Genomic DNA, 27766 nt, shown 5'->3' on the forward strand with positions numbered 1-27766 from the left:
TACTACATTAAGTGTGGTCCACAAGACTTGAACAAAGCCTCTGCCGCAACATCAAAACTAAATAAAACATGTCTTCATCTTGTCTGTTCAAAATGACGGTTGCTAAATTGATCCTTAGTCAACACCAGCTGTGGAAAATAGATATAAAAAGCTGAAGTGGACTAAACTCATCTTCCGCTGCCCATTAAAGGGAGAAAACATATGCAGTCTAAAGCTATTACTATGTGAATAGTCTTTTCCTGCCTCCAAATAATTGCTCAATGCATTGACGCAACATAATGCTGGCAAAGCTGACTACAAATACTGTAATAATGTTTTTTTTTTTTTTTTCATAAAATGATTTGTACAACAGAAGCATACATGATAAATAAGAAGCTAAGGGCAGACTGCTGTTTGTTTGGATATCATTGTGATGCTGTCTGGTTCTGAACAGAAGTTGCCTTTTATTTTAAAAGCCAGATACTGAGAATTCAAAGGAGGTTTTAACCCTGAATTATGCCTGTCATTCTTAACAATAACAGGAAACTCATATTGACTTCATTGACTACAAGCAGCTTGTTCTTTTTACACCTGTATCAATAAGATAGAATGCTCAAGATTGTGCCTCTGTATCTTGAATAGGACAATGACTGCATTTATCTTGGAAAATGTGCTTCATTTATAAAGGATGCCCATGTGTGGGGATGCATGGTGGAAATGAGATATGCACAGTGCAGAATTCTAATTCAGCATAATGAACCCGCTTAAATATCAGTTAACATTCTATGAATAGGTAATTATTAGTTGCCACAGGTGAGTTAACAATAACTAGCTTTAGGGACAAAAAAAAGTATTTGTGCTAAAAGTAATACAGTTTTGTCAAAAGGGTAATTCTGCTCACTGATACATTAAGTATATTGTCATTTGAAAAACAAATTACAATATACGGTACAAGAGTGGTTGACATAATTACAAAATGCTACTGGTTGTGTACACCATGCGCAACTCCTTAATCTTAAATTCTAAATGTAATAGTGCTGCACATATATTAAAATCAATACATTAAGGCGTTGGAACATTTCTACACACAAGTAGTAAAAATGGTTATGAAACTAAGTAAATAAATTTCTCTTCTATCAGCTTCACGCTGCATGGCCTATGTGGTATTTGTGATGGAAACAGATTCCTAACTGTTCAGAGCATAATATTTGCCTATGGAGCAAAACTCAAGTAAACACATGTTTTGGCTTCTGCTTTCAACAGTATTAAGGAAAACAGGTGTAAGTCAGTGCTGTTCAAACTTATCAGTTTTCAATGTGCTACACCATAATACACAGCTTTGACAAAACAAGCAGTTAGCAAAAGAAGCAAAGTCAACAAGGAGGAACTGATTGATGGCAATCCTGTGGCACCTGTGGCTAATATTTTGTACAGAGTTATAGTCAAGTGAGATTAATGGTTCCAGAATGGTTCAAATGCTTTAAAAGCTGAATCCCGCCTGCAGCAGTTGTCTAACACTTCCTAACATTTCAGTAACATGGTCCTGCGCGACTCAACAAGTCCTGAGCCAGCAGGAACAAGGTCATTTATCATTTCACTCTGATAAACGATGCCTCTGCAGTGACAGAGACTTTGAATTCATCCATCTCTGATGTCACTATTTTGTTACAGTTCCTTAAATAATTAAAAAGGTCAGTCCAAGTATTGAACCCACCAACTGCAAACTGGGTAAAACTTCCCTCTACAAGACAGTAACGTTAGCAATGATTGAAAGGCCTATAAAAATCAGAAGTACCTCCTAAAACTTACAAGTCACTTGTTAAATAATTTACTGCACGAACAACTTGAATTATGTATCAAACTCTACCTTCCATAAACTATAAGATCCTTTCTTAAACTAGAAACGTTGTGTTTTTGATCACAAAAACACAGCACCTCCTGTTTGACAGTATTCACTCACAGCGCTCTGCAGCACGGGTAGGGAGACTGGCTTGTGAAGCATCAACTGCTAAAGAACAGAACATAAGCTATGTGTATCAGGTAAACTAATGGTTATTTTGAAAATGGAACTGACCTAAGAGATTTAAATGTAGATTTTGTGACAGGTCAGACAAGTAGTAACTTCAGCAAAGATTATTTGTACTTGTGTATTTTATTTTTGAGCACACATAATGTTTTTCAGTTAAGGTCACCTGCAATGTAGCAAAGGCAAACTAAAGGCACTAAACTGTACAAGAAAAATTAACTGGGAATCAACAGAAGAATTTCTAAATGTGCATTTTATTACAGTACAGTTTCTAGACTGAAACTTAAGTACACATTATATAGTATGTGGTCACCCACAACTCAATTTGCAAGATGAGAAGGGAAGACATTTCCTATAGGATGTTAAGTGCACAGGTGAACGTTACAGCTGCAAAGTTTAAAATTAGTGAAACAAATTGTCCCAGAGACAGCAATTTATAGTGCAGAGATGGATGAGGAAACAAGAGCATTACATATACAGTAAGCTCCTCCTCACAAGGAAGCATTAATGCTGTTTCAGAAATAAAACTGAACTAAAATAAACCTTTTACAATATCCAAATGACAACATTGTCATGTGTCACCACATCATCTGTGGTCATATCTGGGTCAAGCAGCACATCTTCTATTGAGGGAGAACAGCTTTTCAGAAACATTTTAAAGAAATAATTGTTGCAGCTGTCTTTTGTAATTACTTCTTCCTATTAGACAGCTGAAATACCTCAGTAACTCAAAACACAGAGTCAAGATTATTCTAAATTATTGCTGCCTTCACATTCTTGCCCATGACTTCATTTTGATCATGAGTAACATCTGCAGAGAACTACATGTGACCACACACTCTGACCAGCGTTGCCATGCTCAAAGCTCTTCCCTAAGAAAACACTCTGAACTCCTGAATGGCAAAACATAGCGAAAAGGTTGTGTTACACACAAGATATTTGCCACAGATTCAAAAATCAATGCAGTCTTTCTTGGATAGACAGTGAAGTGGATCACTAACTCCATTATTTTCAAAAGACCCATTGCCTATACCACCTGAAGTGTTTGGAAAATAAGCAATCTGTCCTCTGTGAAATATATATTCTAGGGAGGTGGGAGATTTGCCCAGCGAGGCAGAACACAGCACCCCCTTAAATTGCTTGTTTGGACTGAAATTACAATTCTGTTTTTCGCTCACTTGCCGACAAACGGACACATTGAACTCCTCAATCTCCAAATGGATTGGGAGGCACATTTCTTAAACAGCTGCTCCCTGTCAGGAATGGATTCTTCAGTGTCATTCTTTCATCTGAAGTATAAACACAATTAACCCCCACGCCCTAACAGACACAGCATTAGAATCCGGTGGATATTTAAGCCTACATTATGCTTATGTGGAAATGTAATGCGTTTCAGAAAACATCACTTTTTGATCAAATTATGATGTGCACAGCTGCAGAAAACAAATGACTAGTTTCAGGTTATAGCAAAGCTTTCTTAAAATGTAATTTATTTTTTAAAGGTTGTGTTGTTGCCAATCCACCCTCCCACAGAGGTGCGTTACATTATGGAATAACTAGAGCTTGACTGAATTCGTTCATTGACCAAGTGATTTATTTATTAAAGGTTCTGGTAAAAACATCACTCAGATATTTTGCATTTACAGCAAATGTATTTTTTTGTGGGAGAACAGGGAAGTGTCTGGCATTGCCCGTTAACATAGAGCACTGCTATACCAGCTCTGTAAACAAAAACAATGAAAGAAAGAAATATACCAAACAAAACAGCAGCAGCAGCAGCTGATAGGTCCACAGGCTTTTCCATTGATCTCTGGGTCCAGATCATCACTGCTTGATGAGAAATAACCTTAATGCTCTGTGACTAAGACCGCTGCACACTGGATCCGATCATGCATCTGATTTTAACGTGCGTCCAAGAAGAAAAAAAACATCATGTGCATTCCCTATTGCAACTGAGTCCGTTCGCTGTCGTACGATGGTGATGCGTCAGTTTTGGAATCAAAACAAGTTTGATTTGATCCGATTTGACACGCGTTAAAAATTACATTTACCAATGAACAACACTGCGAAGACACGTGGATACTTGCAGTTCCCTGAACAAAATCGAAAAACTAATTGTGTGTGTGTTGCCAAACACAAATTACATTATGATAAATCCAACAAAGACTTTAAAAAAAAAAAAAAAAAAAAAAAAACATATGGAAAGACATTGCCGTGGACTTGGGCATGAATGATATGTATTCTAAAACATGAAATTATGAACTTATAATATACATAAACACATGGATTTTGTGCACTATAGGTTTTTGAAGCATATACTTTTTATTTCAATTGCAGTCGAGGAAGTAAAGAAACGATGGCCTAACCTGGAGACACATGTCAGAGAAAGAAGCGTGACAGGGCAAGAGCAGTCAGGGTTTAACAGTCGGTAAAGAGCGGCAGTACGTGAAAGTGACAGGATTTCTGGCTCCATACACAGAGAGTAGAAGGTCATTATGGTAAAGCATTTTTGGTAGCTTATTGCTATCCCAACTTTTAGATATATTTATTACAGGCGTGAGTATTAAATATTGGTCATATGGTTTCTGATGCTATAACAACTGTATTGTGTAATATCATATGTGTTTTTTTTTTTATACTTTTTTTAAATATGTATTGCGTAACATTGTAGATCTAGTTGAAACATAATAATTAGCAAAGGTTTTAATTTCCATCAACGTTTGCTGATCATTAAGTTTATACTACATTTATCATTTTTTTGTGTTCAAAGTTATGTAAGAATTAACAGAATTGTATTTATTTTTTATTAAAATACTGAAACTAGGTATATTTACTACAAAGCCTCCACTACACATCAGCACTCCAAAGTATGATATTAACACATCTAGTGTGCAAAGAACTGACGCACAATCTTTTCGGATTACGGATGCTAAATGATGGAACGGATCCAATGTGCAATGGCCTTAAGTGTTACACACTGCCTTACAGCTAGCATGTGGCGTTGCGAAACAGATCAACATTAATCCCCAAAAGATGCAAGACATGGGTCAACAAATATGTAAAGGTTGTCATGCTTTAGAAACTGTCGACAAACTCCATTTCCAGTTCCAAACAATATTTAACATTATTCATCAATATTCAGAAACTAAATATTGACAAAGGCTTTTACCAATGTAGGTGGTTTGGTGAGAAAGTTCAGAATCAAAGTAAGGATAAAGCTATTATTAACAAAAACAAAGATCAAATGATTCCTATTTGGGCACTCTATGTGTTTCAGAACCACCTGCCTTATGACTGCCAAACTATGATGCAGAGCAGAACAACCAAATGATCTGTTTTAACCATGAACCTTAAACTGATGGTGTGGAGATTTTTCAGTACACGCTGCATCCTACTTACAAGAGCCAGAAAGCATTGTTAGCTCCTAAATTCAACACTGGATTCAAAATGAAAATTACTCAGGATTTATTATTAGGTTTAGAAAATATGGAACAACAAAAGTACCCCAGCATAACACATAACCTGGAATGCATTACTCCTATTATACACTGGCTCCCACTGTGAAAAAACAGCAAATAAGACTAATTTCATATGCTTAAAAGTGATTTGAAATAACATTCCACCTCATAAAATAGTTCCTGTTTTCCACTTACAACTGTAGTAAAGTATTAACTATTACATTCTAATGGTATATTAGTGTTACAGCTCAGGGGCGATTCCTTTAAGTGTCTGTTTAAGCCCGCTCTGAGCCCACGTAACTGCTTATGCCATACGGCTCTCCTGAGCCATTTCTGAGGCACAACATTTTCGGACAACCGTATTAAGGTATTCTATCATGACAGTTTTCATTTCCATATTTGTTACTCTTACTCACACAGTCATAAAAAATGTTAATTTTTTATTTTTTGTCTGGTCTGGCTGCTCTGTGTTTGAAGGCTCTTTGTTAAATGAGATTTCCACAGTTTTTATGTTGTTTAAGGTAAAACTCACTTCAGGAACCGTGTAATTTATTCTATGTCACTTACAGTTGTGGTAGATTGATATACAGTATCTGTCTAGGTTTTCAGTGAGGAGGTTGGCGGTACTAGATCTGTGATGTTATGCTGGGATAACATCACAGGTCTTGTGAAAGGCTGACCAGTCAGAGCACAGGAATTTCCCTTCCTACTGAACAATGTTTCATAATGCAACAATGTGGCTATTAACAGGTTTACAGGCCCTTCTATCGGTTCCTGCTATTAGTCTCTAGAAAGAACATGTTGTGAGCTCAGGAGGCAGCTGGTCCAGTGCAGGCATAGGAGTCTACTCAGGTTGTACTATGATTGCCTGAAACCACGCTGAGTGTTGTATTATATCAAATATCTTCTATCGGGGTAGGAATCCTGTTATACCTTTGCAGAGTCGCATGAAAATCATAACTTGTCAGGAGTATAATTGTGAAAGCTGTATGTTTGCTATAGCTTCAGCTTTAAAAGACAGTAATGAACAGTAGTCCAGTACAGTCATTCTCAAGACAAAAGATGTATACTATACCAGTGGCCAACAGATAGTAAGATGAAGGGAGATGAATAAGAATGCATTCTAAACCATGAGAACAGCATTACAGTTAACCATTACCAACACCACTGTTGGGCTGATTAAGGAGGAGCGGTGGTGGTCTACCGGGGGGGGGGGGTTACTGTACTGTAACAGAAGGCACATTTTATTAATTAAAATTGACTGCAGCTAACTGCTCTTAGCTTGTACTCTTATGCACAACAGTTTCAAACCACACCCAATATTCATAGTTCTGGAATATTACATTATTTCATGTTTGATGCCAGTATGAATGTTTGAGCTATTCATAGTATTCACTATTATAAAACCAAAAGTGTGTAGTTTAAATGTATGCTTTTTTAAACTGTTCCCATTGCAGTGATATCCTGATAGGATCCTACCTAAGACAAGGCTGACATGTCTCAGTATTGTTGAAATGTGTAGACCACTGGACTGGAAAACTGATTTTTGCACATCTTTGCAGAAAAAAAGGTAAAACTATTGCAGTTTAAAAAAAAGAAAATCAGCAAAAAAAAATCCACAAGAAAGCAATATGATTGTGAAAGATAACTGTAATGTAAATCACAAACATATTGCTTCCAAGTCTGATTGCTTGATGGGATCTCAACAAATTATTGTTCTTAAACAACCTCTAAATTGAATGTAATTGTTTTCCTTGTCAGAAAAAAAAAAAAAAAAAAGCTTTTGGTGACGCTTCCAGTTAATACAGCTAAGTCTGATTGAAAGGATTAATTTATTTTTTTAACATTAATTGCTTTTCTTTGAAAAGTCAATACTGTATCTTTTAAATCTATGGGAAGGATTAGGGCAAACTGGTTTTGCAAAAGGTGCTGCTATATTCAGGGTGAAAGATGAAGGACCACAGATTATATGTAAAGCAAACAGCTCCTTGCTCTATCAAAAGTACATAAATCAATCAGCAAATAGAAAAGATCAGCACAGTCAATTTCACATTTGGAGGGTTCCTAGATTCGTTGACGAAGGCTCTACCATTTGGTAGTTGGCCACAAGCTAACAAAAGTCAAGGTCAACTACCCCACGGTAGAGGATTAAAAATAAATAATTAAAACCAAGATCTACCTTGAAGTTGTAATGATTCTCGAGGTACCCTTCCACTGAAGAAAGTTTTAGAAAAATACTCCTAAAAACAAAAAACTTTTATTTTGTCCGAGTTATCTGGACAGTGCTAGATATCTGAATAGAGCAATATTACTGAATTGTCCGTGTCGCGGTTAGTTGTTGCTGAGCTCCAGTCAAGCTGACAGGCTTTGATATGCTGAATCGGCAGTTGCGGGTACAGGACTGGTTGCTTTCTTTGGTGCAAAGTATTGATTGGCTGGATTTGGTGGAAAATAAAATAAATTTGGATCAATTATGTTTTTCTTTAGTATCTGCTGTCCAATAGCTTTCATTACGACAAGTCAAAATGAAAAAGCTGGCACTTGCGCAGATTGATTTTAAGTTTGATTCACAGTTGATGCTGTGAAGATCCAGAGGGCATCTACTGTCTGATAGAAGCCTGCTACAACTGGAAGCTGATTGTCTAAGATTACTGACCAGATAAACTATAAGCAACTCTGACAAGTAAAACTTTACTTGTTTAATAAAGTTACTTTAATTTTTTTTTCTCTAATATATGAGATCCTTTATGAACATTTTTGGTACTATTTTCCTAAAAGTTCCTAGTGGAAGGGTACCTGACGAATTATTACAAATTCAAATGAAACAAAAGAAAACCAAAACATTGAAAAGGTAAATCTCTAAATTAGAGATTTAAAAGGTTCAATAAAATACACTAGTTTCTAGACTAATCACAATAAAACCCTGATTGCCAGGAATTCCCTTGGTAGTTGACCTTGCCTTTACTGTACCCATCATATACCAGATGGTACCACCTCTTATGAAGGTATCAATTAATTTTTTTTTTTTTTGGTCAAACCCCTAAATATATGCCCCAGGGCCACAAAGCATTAAGTGATCATTCATGTTATATTGCTTATTCATGTAAAAATTATTTTGTGTCTAACGTATGGACCAGGGTATCTCCCATCACCGAAAAACAAAGACAGTACAAGGTGACACAGTGACTGGACTAATTTTTAATCTTCTGAGGCCCGAGTTCAAGTCAGATTTGGTCTCAACAAAGATCCTTAGTGGACCATTGTCTAGTCCCCAATTTGGCATATTGGACACCTTTGTAAGCAGTGGGTTATCTCACACTGACACTGCTTCTGCTATCTCTGCTCTGTGCAGAATGGTTTAATCTGCAATACTGCCAGTACAGCCTCTTTCATAATCACTACAATAAAAAAAAGAAAAATCCTCACCTTATTGTTGTCCCCTGCAGGCGGTCTATCTTCTTGTTGAGCTCGGCTATGATACTGTGGAGCTCTGTGATCCTCTCCTCATAGCGCAGTGTGGTCCCCTCCTGCACCTCCTCATGCTCTCTCATCAGGTGTGACTGCTCACACTGCAATAGGAAACCAAGTTTCACAGACAGGCAGCAAGAAATACCTACTTGTAGGACTATAGTGGACCAAGATCAGTTCAACCTCGATACCAATTCCAAGGTACAGTAAATAAATATTATAAATATGTCCAGAAATAATGCTGATAATACAGTAAAATATCTAAACAAAGATTTAACATAGGACAAAAACCTCAGAACTGTTATCCACCAATCAGAAATCTCAATTGCAGGACAATACCAGACAACAGAGGACTTACACAAGTGTATTTTAGTAGACTGCAGACTAAATCATTTATAGTGTACAAAGATTGTGAGTTGCCTGTACTCAATCTACACTGTCTGTTCTCCTTCATAGGCACAAAGGACTGCACTGCACTTCGGGTTGTTTCATCTGTTAATCCACTAACCAAATACCACCACCTGCCTTCATTTACTTGAGGCTCTTTAAGTCCCTTAGTGCGAACAGTTTTTTCATCATACTTCATCTTGCTTGGTAATTCCCCTCTATTAGTTGTTTCTTTAGTCAATCACACATTCCCTCAGACAAAAAATAAATAAAAAATGCAATTAAACATAGCTATCTGCCAGGCAAAGCCATGCATGTTTGTGTCAGCAGTTTGACTTACTGTATTTGCTCAAGCAGCAATTCCTGTTTTTGTTCTGTCCAGCAAAATGATTCACAAAATTCTGAATCTTGTAGAAAGCATTACATTTTAGTGAACTATGTTCTCCACTAGGCTACTAGTATATAAATAAGCACTTCTTGAAAACACAGTATCATCTGCTATTCTTGGCTCAGGGAGTTAGGATACTGGTGTGCACAGAAGTTTAGGATATAACAAATCCCCTTGGCTTCTTTCATGGTAAATTCTGTTTAAGGTGTCCAATGGATTTGGAAGATTAGATTTAGGTATGATGCTCGGTATTTTGTTTGGATCATGGTGTTCTGCTGGATATAGTTTTTAGCCTGTTGCAAGTTACAGTACATTATATTAGTTTATCAAAAGTTCCCATCTCTTGCTCTGCTCACTCCTCCTGCATGACATTGCGGAGCATCCACTGCGCTGGTGTTGCGCTGTTCACTGTGTCTGAACTGCTGCCATGGAAACAGACACTGTGCTGTATCGAGTGCTGTATCGATGGTGACTGAAGATTACTCCAGGAGCTTCTGACCCCCATGGTGGCATAACATAGAATACACTGGCAAATGCTTATACATTGTACAGCCCATATGTTATGATTTATTGTAAAAAGTTATAGTGGATGAAATTAATAAAATGTAGCCACAAACTTCACAATGAGTTGATGATGGGTGAAGGATTAAATATTTTTTGCTGCAGTCTTTTTTTATTGATAAAGTAATAGAATTATGACAGGCAAAGCATCTCTGGAGAAAAGCTTATATTCTTCTGCTACTAGTGATATTAAGATAGTGAACGTCATCCTGATTGCTTGGAAACTTTGTCTGATGTTTAAATTAATTTAAAGGTTTCTCATACAGTACGCAAAATAAAACTCTTATATCGATGGCACAGATTTAAAAGTCAATCCTCCACACAGCTCAACATAACATGTAGCACATCTAAACAGATCCAACAACCTACAGCAGGTTTGAAGTAACAGCAAAAGGCAGCCTAAATCCATATGTAAAAACTCCAACAAAACTGCTGCCTGTCTTCTAGAGATGCTTCAATATGCCCATCAGCTATGCAAACTTGCATCTGCTGCACAACACTTCTTACGCTGTCAAGCTATTGAACGTGCTGCAAACTGACAACAGGTAAACATATGAAGTGAGAACTGGAATATCAAAATGTGTGACTAAAGGGGCACTCACACCGGACGTGGCGCGCATGCCGCCTCCTTGCGCGCCACGCTGCAGTCACTGCAGACCACTTCATGCCGAACGCGGCAGGGGAAAGTCAGTGCATGTACAAGCAACAAACAGTACATTCCAGCGGGAAGGGAAAACTCTTTATATAGAAGACACAAAGCTTGGTAAAAAACTAAATATTTTAATGTGGAGCGAAATATTATAATCTTTTTTTTTTTTTTTTTAATAAAACCTAATTTTAACCAACACCCCCCCCCCCCCCCCCCCCCCCCCCCCCCCCACACACACACACACACACACACACACACACACACACACATCATCCCCCCACAATTATCAAAAATATCAGGCAATTGTGTTGCTTTTAAAAATTGAGATATTTTCTTTCTTTCTTTGTGAGTTTTATCTTATTTGCTGGGTATAGGCAAAGAGAGTGTGAGTTAAAGGCATCATTATACATTGATACTATTGAGCATTATCATGTACACATGATTAAAAAAATGCAACTACCGCCATCCCATTATATCACACTTTTGGGGGGACTCTCTAAAAGCGACAACAACCAGTGGTATTGTGCACCTGACAACACAATACCTGGAACAATGAACAGCAAACAAAAAAGATAATTGCGATCGCCCTGCACCACTGTTGAAAGAAAAAAAAAAGTAAGATCGCTGTGGGTTTATGACATCCTCAAGAAAAGAAAAATGTATGGCGAATATCATCTAGTGATACAGGAGCTCCGGTTTCCGCTTTTCTTCCATTTCATTTATTTACTTATTTTTTTTCTTCCCCGTAAAAGGAGCCTCCTACTTCCCCCTAGTTGGTTGTTGGTAGTTTACTTCACAGCACCGTGAAAGTTGAAAATATTTTATCTCCTGCGCGCCGCTCTGCGATGCCGCTTGAATGCCGCTTCTCTCTGCCGCTGCACATGACCGCCTTTTTTGAAAACAGTTGCTTTTGCCGCACCGCGTCCGGTGTGAATGCCCCTTAACAAATGCATAACACCAGTCTCACAGGCTAGTGACAGCTGTTCCTCAACGTTGGTATAATGAAAAAAGTATATACTGATGCCTTGGGGTTTTGGAGTACCCTAAGATTGCAGACACCAATTAAAAGGATGGCTACTGTACCTGGCGACAGCACTGTGGTCCCCGAGTTGATATTGGAGAGCAGGTCTTCTACAGTCTGTATCTCATTAAAATGCTGGAGTCATTTTTCTAGCTGTAGCGCAAACGTGGCATGGCCCTGAAAAATTTGACTGAAGAGGTTGGATTTCCTATCCTTTGAATGATGCAATGGAAATTGAACATCACTGAATAAAATCAGGAGAAAAAAATAAAAAACAGAAATGCCAGAAAGTCACAACCAGGCACAAAGCTGAAGTAATATGCTTCTGAGCCAGTGACTGTGAATGAAGCTTGCTGAAGGAAAAGGGGATAATTGAAGTCCTCCTTAAATGATTTGTTACTAAGCCTTTATTTTCTGGGGCAGGCTTCCTAAGACTGAAAGGAGAGCTGTGAGGATGTTAATAATTATCACTGCTGGACTCCCAACAGAGGGCTGGAGGGCTCTAAATGCATAGCCCTTGCAACCCTAGCTATCAGGTTGCATGGACTCCTTACCCTGAGGGAGTGGGTTAGACTACTTGGGATGACTTATTCTGTTAGGTATTTACAGCTGCACTCACTAGGTCTGTGATTAGAGGCATAACAGAGATATGAGTTCTTGCAATTGGACTGCTATGTAGTTATAGTTTCTAAGGAGGAAAGACTTTCAGTTAACAAATAAATGCCTCTCGTGTCTGAAATACCTTGAATAAAATCTAGTAAGATACACAACTAAATCTGAGATTTGATAAATTATTATTTTAGGTTTCCTTAATATACCCTACAGCAGTGTTTTTATTTATTTATTTTTAAACTGTATCCCTTCTGTCTCAAGGTTTCAACTCAGGTACCCCTTTAAATTTTTACTCTACTTAATGGTACCACAGTGGCAAAGAAAAGCAGAATAATCTGACTGACAATTTTTCTCCCCCTGTTTTATTATGTCACAACAGTTTGGGATTGAAGATGTTGGTTTAGGACAGAATACCAAACACTAATTCTTAAAATGTACAAGTCTTTGGATGCATAGAATCTCTTCCGAAACAAACATATTTCGCTTTTTATTATATATAATCAAAAATAGTCTACATTGTAAATGTTTCACGTTACCATTTATGTTTCACATTATCATTTACATTTACCATCTCAACATAATTCCGTGTGCCGTTTACAATGTAAACGTTTGAAAGTGAGAAACGCATCTGTTTTTGACTTGAGAAACGATACACAGGACAGTGTATATATACAATCAAACATTGAAAACAATTCAGCCAGCTGCTATTATTGCTGCTACTAAAATGCAGCCGCGCCTAATCAGAATGAAAACCCACCCAATCGAAACCACGTATTCGTACAGGTGGATGATCATTTTGAAACAAGTCAGACCGTAAACTTATTGAGCTGCTAAACAAAAACAAAATATTTATGCACAGTGGTTAGATAATATATTATACCATAAAAATTAAAAAAAAAAAAAAATCAATTCAAGATCATGCTTTTACTTTCATTATTTTTTTAAATTTTGCATTTGAGTCATCATGCATACCCCCACCCCCCCCCATATGACCCTTAGATCAGTTGAAAACCCCAGTAGATCTCCCACTGCCTGTAGGACAGGAAAGCACTTGTACAGGTTTACACACACTTTGTAAAAGTAAGTCGCATATTAAGGTTAGTGCTGTTGACATAGCTTAAGTAAAGGCTACAACGGTTTTGTCTTTAGCTCAATTACTTTCAATAGCATCAAGTCACTGAATACTTTGCAGTTACTGCCTACTCTCCATCTTTTTTTTTTTTTTAAACGCATTTCCAAAATCAAATTAAATTTGTAATCCATTTAACCATCACATGATCTGTGAAGTCTTTCTGTTGTGCAATTATTACTCATGTGTAATTCATTTACATTACCTGATTTAAATAGGTAATAATTCACTTAGTAACTTGCTGAAACCCTTGCACTCTGTCCACAAGAGGAAAATAAAGGAACGTTTTCACTCTAAACCACGATCCCCTTAGGTCTCTGCGCAGGGGCTTTGCCAGTGAACTCAAGCAAGCCAAACAAAGTAAAAATATAAGGGGTTGCCACCTGTGGTCAATAAAACCGGACTTCTTAACAACCTTAAACTGAGCATGAGTTCATCGGGGCTTCACAACTCAAGCAGCCTCATAACTAATTAGCAAGTTTAAAAAAAAAAATACAATTTGTTATTTATTTGAAAACAGTCATCTTGCTGTACTCTTATGTTCATACAGAAAAGCTGAGTGTGTTCTACAGATGGAGGTAGAGCACAGCACTTAACTTACGTTTTCTTACTTTTAATCCTAGTATGTGACAATGGACAAGGCCTGTCTGTCCCCAAGTAATTCTGTCAGGATGCAAAAGCTGCCGGTGTGACTGCAGAACTAAAAAGCTGGAAATAGCAAGAAAATAGCTGTTTGATTGAGTCTATAATACTAACAAAAACTGACAAAAAAAAAATCAATTTCAATCACTGAGTAAATCCAACACAACTGATTAAGAGAAAGACCAAAAAATAATAATTAACCAAAGAATAGCAAACAATGGACAGGACTGATTTACCAAAGCCTGACCTCAATGTCACCCACAGTGTGCGACTGCTCAGCCACTGAGCAGAGACTTCTCATGGCAGTATCCGGCAGACAGTTAAGCACAGAGGGAGGTCATGTCATAATTGAGGCACTGCCAGAAAACTACTGTGAGACAGGATTCACTGTAAATATACAATACCTCTGGATTAATCAGAATCTGCTGTATATCTTCAGTTTATTATTAGACTGGCATATTTTACCACTATCATACATTATAAGCCAATGGCTGGCAAAATATGGTTAGTAATCTGATAAAATGGTTAAAAAAGAATCTGTAAGCCTGATAACCTCCATGTTACCTCATCAGCATTTACACACGCACGCACGCACGCACGCACGCACAAACACACACTTGCTTTCCCGAAAACAGATTTATTTATTTATTTTATTACAAAACACTAAAGTATTGAATGGATGAACATGGCGAGGAAAACGCATTGAATAATTGTCATTTACAATGACTTAAATTATAGAAAAAGCCACGTTCCCCTTTCGTTTTCACACAGATCAAGAAGTGAATTGCTCAGGAACTGCAGACAGAGATGCCAGGCTCGTGCAAAAGGGGCAATGGGAGTGCCTTTATCTTGAAATGAGCTTCTGAGCAGTCAGATTTCTTTTTATGATAAAAGCCAGGATAAGTTTCTTTGAACACTGCACTGTTTAAAGTAATCTGAAACACACAAAAAGCACTGAACTTGACAAATCAGTCAGTGACTGATCAACAATTCTTCTGAAATGGGTGAGATTCAAAGCTGTACAATTTGTACCTTTTTATAGAAGGAAATGAGTGAATAAATATATAAAAATATAAATAAATAAATACATGACAATGTTCCATATTTAGTAGACTACTCTGTTAACTTAAGGTTTCTCATTTGAAGTCCAAGTGGTTTTTATAACATTACTGGCTTATTTTGTTTTACTATATTTAGTTAAACAGCAAATACTTCTTGTTTAGAGGAATGAGAGCGACACAGTAGAAATCCTTTCACCTCTGCATTGCTAGTTCAATTCAAGACAATGTCATCGGTGCAGAAAATCACTTCAATCTGATTGCGGCTGTGGCACTGCTGAGGCCCTGCACATGTCAAGAGTATTTTTAGTTTCTTTTTTATGCGGTAAACTAGGTTTGTTGAAATGTGAACGTTTGTGTTAAATGTGGCAGGGCTGGGGTTAGAATCTCCTCCCTAATAAGACAGGTGTGCAATGCGGCCCAGTGTTGACTCATTTAATGATTATCAGTTAACCCTGGCCCCCTGCTATAAAATAGGAGCTGGAAAGCCAGTTCCTTTGTTCTCAACAAGCTGGAGGTCAAGGTTGTCTGTGAACCCTCATGACTGAGTGTTTTAACCAGGGTGAGCTGCTCATTATCATCGTGTGTAGATCTGGAAAACCACAACTTTCAAGAATAGGAATTTGGGGGATTTTAATCATACAACAGTATTCAAGTGTATATTAGGAAGAAGGTTCCTGGAGCGGGACCCTCCTTTATAGTGACAGCAGCGCTCGGCTGCTGGTTTGGTCACCTTTTGTTTTGCATTTCTGTATATATTATTTCTGTTACACTTTGTTTGTGTACACCCGCCTGCATGCTACACCATTGTTGGTATAGCCATGTGGTATCAACAACCCTGCCCTAGGTATTACCATTGCTGGTGCTCTAATGGAGGCTACCTGACCCTGCAATCAGAATTGTGGAAATATTGTACATTGTAAATGAAACCTGGACGTCTGTGCCGGCGTGTAAACGGCAGTTGACTGTTTTGAGACGTTATAAAAACCAAAACCAAGATTTTTGGAAGCGTGGAACATCATATTAACCCCAGTATTTGTTTTTGTATTTCTGTGATTAATGTATTGCCACACTAAACCTTTAGCTAGGATTCTCCATTGACTACAGTGTACAGCATTTAGGCAAGTCAACAACAAAGTATGTTCCCACAACTTGCTGATGAGTACTCAAATTCTTATAATTAATCAAATAAAATCAACAAAATTGTAAAAATGTTAAATAAAAGGGTAAGATCTATTTGTTTAATTTACCACCTCAAAGTTATACCATTAAATACAACATTTGAGAATTAGCTTGAGTGACACCTAGGGAAACCGACAGTTCTAGTAAATACTTATCAGTATTAATGCAAAATGCATAACGATGTCGTTAGGAATCAGAGAAGATTGTAATTTAGTATTGTTACGGATCTTGTGAGTGTCCCCTGGTGAGCCATAACTACGCACTCTCAGTGCTCCACAAGCTTCCTGAAGGATCGTGTTTCATTTTGGATTTTGCATACCAAGTGCCATAAATGAGGACACCTAATCATTTTTCATCCAGCTATTGAGCTGGAAGAGCATGCTTGTTTTTTTTTTTTCTTTTTATAAATGAATCACGTTCCCAACAGAAGAAAAAATATTGAATGTCCAATTAATTAACAATATGCAGCTAAACCTACTATAGTATGACTTGGAATATTTAAGCTGCTACAGTGTTGCAGCTACATCCTTTAGTACTTTATTGCAAAGTGCTGAGGGATTACAAAATGCCAAGAGCGGATTCACTCATATTTTAACCCTTTTATTCCATTCTTCAAATTCTGTAACTTTGAACTGCTTTTGACATCGGTGACCCTTGCTTCTGAGGAATGTTTCTCTGAATGACACTAATGCATAGCATGAATTATGAACTTTCTATTGCCCTGTGTGACTGGAGTAAGTGGGTTATGCAGAATCTTTGTACAGTTAGAAACTCCTACACAACAAATTTCAAGTCTTAATCCTCCTCCAATATCCTTCTGTCCAAGACAATCCATCTTTCTGCCAAGTCTTTTACTGTCAGTAGTCTTTCCTTTCCTTTATATTCCTGTGTATCTCATCTCTCCACACTGGTTTCTCTCTTTTCTCTCCCCATCTTTTCATCATCACGCACTGTCCCCATTACCATTCCTGAAGCCATTACCATTCCTTAGCACAATGCAGCTTTTCTGACCAACTGTTACTATGTTTCATAGCTGTGTTCATGACATGCTTAATGGCTGCCGTATATTCATTTAGATAAACGTGGATTCTATAGGAAGTTTAGAAAGGTTCGTTGTGCATGAAAGGCTCTTGTTGTATAGTACAGTGTGCAAAGTTTCTTCAAAAGCAAAATGACTATTTGCCTACAGGTCTTGTGCACCACAGACTACAGTTCTGGATCCTGACACTCACCTGAGCTTTTCCCAACCTCTTTTCTAGCAGGTCTCGCTCCCTCTCGGTTTGCTGTAGTCTCTTATTGAGCTCCACTATGTCACCTTTTAGTGATGCCAGGGCTGCCAGATGTAACTATAACAAAAAAAAACAACAAATAAATAAATAAATAAATAAAAACAATAATATACCTGTAATGAAGTGAGGATTCTAGATCAATAAGTTTTAATCAATTAAGATATCCTACTACGGTTTGAAAACCGGGTGTCCACATCTAGTGCAACTAACTGACCACTACAGTCTCTCCTGACTTGGGGGGGGGGGGGGGTGGGGGGTGGGGGGGGGGGGGGAGAACTTCTGCCAATAATAACATGGATTTGTCAAGGGCAGCTTAGAAAACTTCAGCAGTTCAAAAGTATGTTCTAATGCAGCTACTCAAACACAAAGTTAAGGCACATGACCCACAGCAATCTGTAAACCACGATGAACAAAAGAATAGGGGTCATTCAGCTCTGCATTTATCGGAAGGCAAAAAGTGAAACTAATAAAAGGCTAACTGCTGCTGTTTTAGCCAAGAGGGTGAGAGTATCCTAGGGTGGAAATTTAGCTTGGAAAGCAGTATTAAATACACTACCATTTGTTCCTTTTGTTATCAGAAGATGACAAGCCAAGTTCTCAATATTAACACCCAAACCTATACAACCCAGTGTTATTTTTAGAACGTCCTGCACTCCCGACTTCCTGCAGATATTCACAGCAACCCGCTCATTCCCTCAGTTAATGTGTGAATTATTTATTTGTGGTGCAATTTCTACAATATAGCCTAATAAACCTGAACTTTGTTTGAAAGGATCAGGGCAAAAGAGATGATTAGGATCAATAACTATTACGATGATTCCAGTTAAGACTTTAGGTATTAATTGCTTTTGAACAAACTGCTATGATGTAGCTTGTTGACTAATAAAACAAGTGAATGTCATTCATAATGCTGATAAGAGAGACTTGAGTCTGGATAAACAGGCAGCTAAGAGTTCTCATGCTAACCAAAAGAGCTCTTCTTTTGTTCTTGTGCCAATGGGCCCTATTCGCAAAACATTAAGCAATGTTTTGGTAAGGGCTGTTTTTTAAATGCTCATTTAATTCCCCGAATCAAGTTTGCAGTTCACAAAAGCTTTCGAGAACAAACGAAGAAGTCAAAACTTTGACAAATGGATATCCCTACACTTATCTCGAACAGAACATTACAAATTAAAATCGGCTTCAAATATAATATATCATACGTATAGTTATATATATATATATATATATATATATATATATATATATATATATATATATATATATATATATATAAAACAAAAACAAAAAAACACACTATCTGCCTTCAAATGCGAGTACTAATTTCCACTTGTGTGAAGAATACTGTATATGGTAGTACTGCACTGTAACCCATATTGTTTTCAATAACAGTAACATACCACAAAAGAAAAACTATAGGGTTGTAGCAATTCCACACATCACAGAAGACAGAAATTACTTTGGCTCTACAGATACAGCCCATAAATAAAACCATTCACACATGCTTCTCGGCTTCATACTGCTATACCAAGTTGAACAGCTAGAATGACCCCATGAAGTGCCAGATGTTTACATAAATATGTTTCATTTTACAGTATTTCTGGATATCATTGAAAATGAGGTGTACATTCCTTCAGTCGTCTTTGGTTAAATCATTTAAAATAATACATTTTAAAGGGGTGACTACATCTTTTTAAAAATGAATTACACATTCCGCAATAAAACACCTGGTCCTACTTTATGTAGTTCACAGACAAAACAATTAACATGAATTTCTTTATCTTACCAATTTTCAATTTAATAAATTATCTAAACTGAGTCAGAATCCTTTGGCGCACATACTGTATGCCAACACTGTACTTCTGACTTGCAGCTGTCAAATTTGCTAGTTCTGTCACTATTTCTCACTGACTTAGCATTGCTATACTGCAGGTCTCTGTAGCCGTTTACCCAATGTTAACAACATTTAAGATGAGGTGATTGAGTGACTTTATTTTTGTTTTATAATCCTAAAAAGACAGATTTAAAAAAAAAACCCAAAAAACAGCATTTTACAAATACAACAGAAGAAACTTCAAGATTACCATCAGTATTGTCTGTGTGTCTAGGGTATTGTTAAAACATAAACATTAGCTGCACAGCATGCAGTGTTGAAATGACATATCCTCTTGGTTCTATTGGTACCATCAGTGCATTCTGATGGGTTGAAAGAAAGAAATTAAGTTTTCCTCCCAATACTTAATGCTTAAAGAGCAGTGTTTCCATAAGAGTCTGAATACCTGACACACATTCATTAGGTATGTAACACAGTTACACAAAGCACAGAAACAGGTTCCTCTGCATGTATTTACTGGCATAACTTTAAATTCAGCAAGTACATCTTGAGCAAGCTGCTGTTACTCTTGGGAACAGTAACCTCTGGGAAAATGACATTACAGGATAATGTACTTCTGTTATCTGTTTGAAGGAAAGAAACATATTTTACAGATGTTGATGAGCCTATGGGAGTTCCAGTGGATGCTTAGTGATCAGCAAGTCTCTACTACTGTATCACAATCACTACTGTGTGCCATTATCTCATGCTATTGTGAATGAGCCTTTTCTCATTAGATAGATGAGTACAAATATCTGTGCATTTCCACAACTACTGTATATACTGTAAATTTAGGAGCCCACTTGTAGCCCAACAGAACAATCCAGTGCTTCTAAATAGTGTACATGGCACCGAGAAGACAGACCCAACGAGGGTTAGGGGATTTAAAAGATATTTTTTAAATGAATGTGCTTATGCTTGTAATAAGCAACAGTGCCCATCAATGGTTAGGCAATGTAGACATGTTCCTACAGCTTGTCAAATGTATTAGTACTAAAATATTAATTTGACAAAACTAGAATGCTGAGTTTTGATTTTGATCTTATGTTAAACTCTTCAGGTGTGCCTTCAAGAGGTTCACAACTTGCGTTAACTGAAGATAAATAATAAAAAGGGTCTCCCTGTTGCACCAGATAAAGTGGTAGCACTCTCAACATGGATTATTAAAATTGGTCCAATGCCACCTTCCTCTTGGCTATACGAATGGGCCCTTCACCTGAAACAACTTAGAATCTCAAACAGAGCTGACAGGGTGATATATTAAAGGGGGAATAAAGCTAGGATAAAAACACCCTATTTGAACCAACCCTCACTAGCCAACATAATTCTTACAAAACGACACCCTAAAACAAGACATTATGCAACAATCAATACAGAAATGCTCAGATATTGCAAGGTCACCTAACTGCTCACCATAAACAAACATAATAAAAAAATGAAAAATGCGGATTACTGTTGAGTTGGCTTTTTAGATGCCATTTAAAATGTCAGTTATTATGCAGTGTTGCTGGGAGTGCAATACATTTAGGAATGAGTTACAATGTAGACATCTTCAAGACTACATCTCCTCAAAACAGACAACGCTAAATTAATATTAGCAAAGATTGGAGTTAAGTATTCAGGTTATCACTAGGTCTTTGTTTTCACTAATACTTCAGGTAGCAGGTTATATGCGACCCTAGGCAAGTTACTGTACTTCCCTTACAAACGTTTTCAAAATGCCATTGCCATTTAGTTACATAACTTTTTATGGGTAAGAAAACTGCTTGTGAAGATTCTGAACAAGAAACACTTTGTTACAAATCAAAGGCAGATGGCACCAGCCAAGAGGAGATCTAAAACATCCAGATTATTTTCACTAATTGATGCTGAACCATAATCTACTTTAGTATACCATTTATTTGAATCACATTTTAAAGTAACACCAGCAAATGTTGTTGTAGGACACTAGTGACAATATGGAACCAGGTTCGCTGAGACAGTTTGGACTAAGTCGCACAGCAATGAACTGGGCTGCAAGTTGAAAGAAAAAAAATAAAAAAAGCTGTGTACAGTGAACAAAAAAATGATAGCCTGAAAAAACACAGTGTCAGCATTATTTTAGCATGGAGTATATTTCAGTGCAGCCACTATTATTTAAACGAAATCTTTGTGTCTAAGATTGATAACAGTTTCAGTATAGTAGCTACTCAAATCTTAATTACGGCAACTACCATAGCAGTTCCTCAGTTTTTAAAAGGCAACTACAATAGAAATGCTTTAATTGGATACTAACCTATAAACACATAAGGATGAACGCAAGGGTGTTCTCTACCTTTACATTATCTGTTACTTAAATGATACTTAGAGCTAAGTACCCTTTTTCCCCATAGAGTTATAATTATGTTAAAAGCCCAGTGCCCTTGGGAAGGACCCTGCCCTATACATTAGCAGAAAACCTTCCCTCAAAACAACATCTAATACCTTGCTTGTCATTATATTCCATAATATTGGGTTAGAAAGAGATCCTTAGAAAAAGAACAAAAAATCATCATTGATGAAAACAATGTATACAGAGGAGATTAGTTCTTAGTTAAGAAAACAGTCACATCAACTCTTTTGAGAAAACTCAGAGACGACTGTATAAATAGCTTAAAATAAGCTATAAGGTTAGCACTTTGCATCCCCATTCATTAAAGTTCAGGGACTCTATTGACCACATGATTTAATTATAGTTAGGAGAGAACTTACCATAGTCCATGCAAATGTGATCTAGCTGTAACTGAAATGAAAGGTTGACTCTCTAGATGCAGTCTATGCACTAAATCTACAATGAGATGGCAAAGGAGAAATACTATGCACAGGTTTTAACATTGTTAGACTCACGCCTCACCACTGGAAGTAAACCTGCCTCACACGTCCAGGGTCAATAGATTCTTCAAGAAAAATGCTCCAGAAAATGCTTAATAAATATGTGATATTAGCATAACTTTAGCCAATGTTACATTTAAAAAAACAAGTACCATTAATTATAAAAAAAAAAATAAAAATTAAAATTACTAAAAATTGGTGTAAGGAATAACCCAGACATCTGAAATATTAAAAATAAAACAAATGTACCGGAGACACACATATTGAATTGCTATAGTCTTGGAGACACCACAAATGGAGAGGCCTTTACACAGTAGTAGTTATCTGACTCTGAAGCTATTTTAAAATAAATATGAGACCATTTTCACAGCTTTACATACACTCCATTTTCATTTAGGAAAAGTCCTTTTTTTTAACCTCTGAAATGTCCTAAATGTATTGTAAGCTAACCACTAGGTACTGTAAATGCGTAATTTAACAGCAGTTCCCAGGACTTAAGTTTGATTCTTGACCATTTGTTTGATATATTTAACTCTTTTACCAAGGCATTTAAAACAAAACTCCAATAACATCACTTACTTCTCTCAGGGATATTGTTAAAAAAAAATAAAAACTCTGACATCAGCTGGGATTTTCTGCAGTCAAGCTTCCAAAAAAAGCACACCTCTTCCTGCTGATTCCTAAAACCAAGCACAGATACTGGCTTCCCGTATTCACGTACAACATTCACAATTTGACTTTTTAAACTACAAAAATACACTGCAGCTCCAGTACAGAAACTCTCTAAAGATTTGGTTCCCAAAAGTAATGGCCTCTTTGTCTTGAAGCCTGCGCTTGTCCTCATTTCATGCTGTGCTACAGGAAATAGAGTTGCTCTACACTATTTCTTGGAGAGATTAAAAAAAAAAAAAAAAAAATCAATAACCTTACCTTTACTATAAGAAATCTGTTCTTAAGCACACCACCTCTACCAGTATATCTCACTGCAGAACCTTTATTTTCTCTTGTTTCTGATGATTGCCCCACAACAAGGTACCTCTTGGGAGATTTAAATAAATTATCCGGTAAGTCACACGTCCTACAGTCGCTGCACTCAAAAGCATAGATTGCTTTTCCCCTCCTCACAAGAAAACGGGCAGCTGTTCCGCCTGTGTTCAAAGCTACTTCTTCAATTGAAGCAATCCTATGGAGTGTCTCCCGTTTTTGCTCTCTCTGTGTATGTGTCTCTCTCTCTCTCTCTCTCTCTCTCTCTCTCTCTCTCTCTCTCTGAGCTGCACAGGGGGGGCTGGAGAGGAAGGGTTACTTTTTCATACTTTAAAGACACAACACCTTCAAAAAAAAAAGCAACATAAAAATAAACAAAGTAACTTGACCCGAGCAGGAAAAAAGAATGTAGAATTAAAACTATGATGCTTTGTAAAAGAGGAAGACCTCCACAGAATTCACTCTCAGCAAGGGCGATTCAGTATTCTGTTACTCTCCTTCCACCAAAACAGCCCAACACAACAGAAAAAAAGAACTTCCACTGCTCACGTAGTGACATCAAAAGCATTCCTAATTGGATGTTAGTTTTCCTGTTTGCTTTATTTATGATGTCCGAGTTAACCATTGTGGCTTTCCTTATTGCAGCCTTGTTCACACCTACAGGAAACTTTGCAGCTCTCCATACTGTTTCAAGGCATTGGCACTGACAGATTGTGTTCTCCACAGTCTGATGTTTCTGCTGCACGTACTGTAGCATGAACCTGGACTTCAAATGAAGATAGATCACTTAAAAGTCTGGTTTTAAAAAAAATATTGTTTAATAATTTTTAAAATAAAATGCCATTTGAAATATGACTCCAAACGCAGTTGGAACCTAACCATCAGTTTGTGCGTTTTCTGACTCTAACAAAAGTTGGTGTTATCCCTTACCTGGGATATACAACAGAGCTGTATAAAAGATATAGATTACTAATACAACTACACTAATACACTTGAATCCATCTGTCCCTAAAATTATCAAGACTTCAATCTCTACTAAAACCGTAAGATTGCTTCTAGGACATTAAGCCATCTCCACAGAGACTAACGTAATGTTTTTATTGATTACTGTATTGTGGTCCAACCAAGACAGTTTCTGTAAATAAGTCTGATCTCTAGGTAGGCGGATTTGATTGTTTGAATGCCTAGCTTTTCATGAAATGCATGACAAACGCCTCCACTGTTAGAAATACAAGATCTTTGTTTACACCTTTATAGCAAAAAATAACCTAGGGCTGTAGGACTGGTAATCTCCAGTCACTTTGCTTTGGACTGGGCCCTACTGCATCAACTGGCCGATGCACTCCCAGAAAAAAAATACCAAACAAGCAAGAAACCATGTATAGAGACATGGAAAGTGAGTGTCAGTTAAAATATTATTAATAGACTTATAATGTGACCAGACACCATATTTAAAAGAAAGTGTCAGACCCTCTCTATAAAATTAAAAATAACACTTAATTTTAGAAGGGCACTACATACAAATATCCACACCCTGCTTTATGCGTTTCCCAGAGATAGAACAGCTTTATCTATTTTGTGCTTTCCATTCTGAACATAATTGTTAGTGTAGTGAAATGGCAAATGTTTACTAGAAAAAGTAGTTTCCTTAAAACAATATCACAGCCAGGTTCAGAGACCAATGTGCGCTCTAGTGGCTCCAGTATCTGAATGGATTATCAGAGGTAATTCTATATTATTCTTATATAGCTTAACTCATCGTTTCACTACAATGGCAACATGGCAGACATCGGCTACATTTACAAAGAAAATAGAGGTAGCACACTTTGATGCCTTACTCTTAATTACGTTATGATAATTAAGGCTAATATTTCTTATGGCATACATCATAAAAATGTACCACTGAACATGCCTTGCAGTAACAAAGGTGTTTGCAACAACTTTGCAATATATTATATAATATTACAGAAACCTTTAAATTTGACTTACCTAATTTTGGCCACCTGGGACTACAACAGCTCTAACTGGATTGTTCTACTGGTCATCTCTGTTTTTTTTTTTTTTTAATATGTGCTTTGTTTTGTGGTTACTCAGCATTGTGACTATCAATAGTTACACTAACATTTACTTCGTACAAATGCGTCAGGTAAAACGCGTACAATTATTAAACTTAAAAAAAAAAAACAGATTAGCTAAGAGTTTACTGATTGAGCTAAACAAAGAGCTCAATGTGTTGTTGGGATTTCAGTCATTTATTGTATATTGCATTTGTACTATATATGTACATATAAAAAATGTAGAGTATAAACAAAGAAACCTGTTTTGAGACTATTCAGAAATTCTTAACAATGTACCATTGTGGGGAAGAACTGCTTTAGGGCACACAGCCTTTTGTTGGTTGGCCCTGTAATATTTGATCTGAAGTTGTGCAATAAGCATTTTTTAACACAAGACTCGCAGTGTGATTACAGGAGATCAAAAAGTGTATTTATAAATGAATATCAATCTGTCCCATGAATTTGATGCATTTTGACCCATGGAACGACGTTCATCATACTAAGCTGGCACTGTGTGAAGTTCATTGTTTAGACACACTGTGTTGATTAATGATGCAGTTCTCTGATGGTTTAGATGGATCAATTGAGATTAATTTGGAAATTAAAATTTGATTGCAATGAACTTTCTTCTAATTAAATGGGCCTATATGAGCCAAATCGACAATACTGCTCCACAGTGAAGACAAGGTTTCTAAATCCAAGTGGGATAATTTAATACCTTATACTAAACAGCTCTAAATGATGTAAAAGTTCGCAACGTTACATTGTTGATGTGAACTCTTAAGTGTCAAATTGAGCTTTTAAAGTTTTTAGACAAATTTTGTCTAGTTTCTCACTTAGAAAATCTATGTGGGATATCAAAATCAAAACATTCATTCCTAATGCAACAACGAAACTGTGGAAATACAGTGGCACTGTACAACCTACAAACAGATAAGTGAGATATTGGTTTTATTCACCACTGAAGATAAACCCATTCAATATTATATTCCCCTATAATTACACTTTGAAAGGATACTGTAGCTAAATCAATATTATATGAGTTACTGGACTACAGTACCTTATCCCTGTGTTTGATTTCTCCAGATTCTGGGTCAAGGACCTTGTCACTGAGAAGTTCAGTGATCCCTGAACAAGGCATGTGAAGAAACTGCACAATCACTGTGGATAACTGTTGGTTCAGGGCTTCAAGCCGTTGACAATACAAATACGAGACAGTAAAACTATAGCATTAGGAACTGGAGTTATGAGTGGGCTATGCACCAAGAACCTTTTGTTTCCACCTCAATGTTAAAATGTGATATATAAATACTTTTAGATTTTCTGTTTTATCACATAAAAAACGATACCCCGCCCCCTCAATACAAAAAAATTCCAAATGCAGTTGGGCAATGTCCCTCCTTCCTGACTTGTATCTCACATGATTTGTTTTGCATACTTTAAACCCACCCCAACTATTGATGGCAACAAATTCCGACATTTCTATTGGAGGATTATAACACACTTGCGAGATTTTAAATTACAAGATGTTCTTGCTCGCAAGATTTTAAGCTATATTACAGTACTATTAGGTAGAAAAAAATCAGAAAAATAGGCATGTGTCCATAAGGATTTCATTGTGGAAGACAGCAAAGAAAGTACAATTGAAGTGTGCAAGTACTGCCAAGCTACCATACATATTGTGACAGAAAAAATAAAGTAACCGAAAACAATAAAGTGAAAGCCCTGAAAAAAAAATCCAATTTGACTCGAAAATAGCTAAAAAAAAAAAAAAAAAAAGCATCGAAAAATGTAACGAATACAAACCTAACAGAAGACCTAAATATAAACACTGTTCAGAACAATAATAACACAATTAATAGAGGCTGTTAATACTTATGGGCACCACTGTGAAAACTGATACTGCATAGCTAAATCTATAGAAACGGTTGTGGTGTTGCTTGAAAACATATTATAACTGAATCAAAAGCAATCTTCCTGTGTAAAAGTAAAAATATAAACCAAAATATTTCAACATTAATTTCTTGTCTCGTGATAATAACTACTCGATTTCTGATACTATGGGTAATACAAATGTTAGAAAGTTTCATCACAGTTGGGTCAGCAGATGTATTTGTAAAAGTCACCTCCACTGTATCTATGTGGCTGGGGAT

General features: G+C 36.8%; 1 protein-coding gene across 3 annotated transcripts in view; it reads right to left on the bottom strand.

Annotated features, from left to right (window-relative positions):
* Positions 1–27766, bottom strand: part of LOC121315149 (colorectal mutant cancer protein-like) — a 146689-nt gene that overhangs the window by 32275 nt on the left and 86648 nt on the right. For all 3 annotated transcript variants that reach the window (XM_041249131.1, XM_041249121.1, XM_041249142.1), the window contains 2 exons: positions 17793–17906; positions 8890–9032 (listed from right to left, as the gene is read on the bottom strand). In XM_041249131.1, coding sequence (XP_041105065.1) covers positions 8890–9032; positions 17793–17906 — 257 coding nt within the window. The remainder of the gene's footprint in view (positions 1–8889; positions 9033–17792; positions 17907–27766) is intronic.

This window comes from Polyodon spathula, chromosome 1 (assembly GCF_017654505.1).
Source record: "Polyodon spathula isolate WHYD16114869_AA chromosome 1, ASM1765450v1, whole genome shotgun sequence".
Classification (NCBI taxonomy): Eukaryota; Metazoa; Chordata; class Actinopteri; order Acipenseriformes; family Polyodontidae; genus Polyodon; species Polyodon spathula.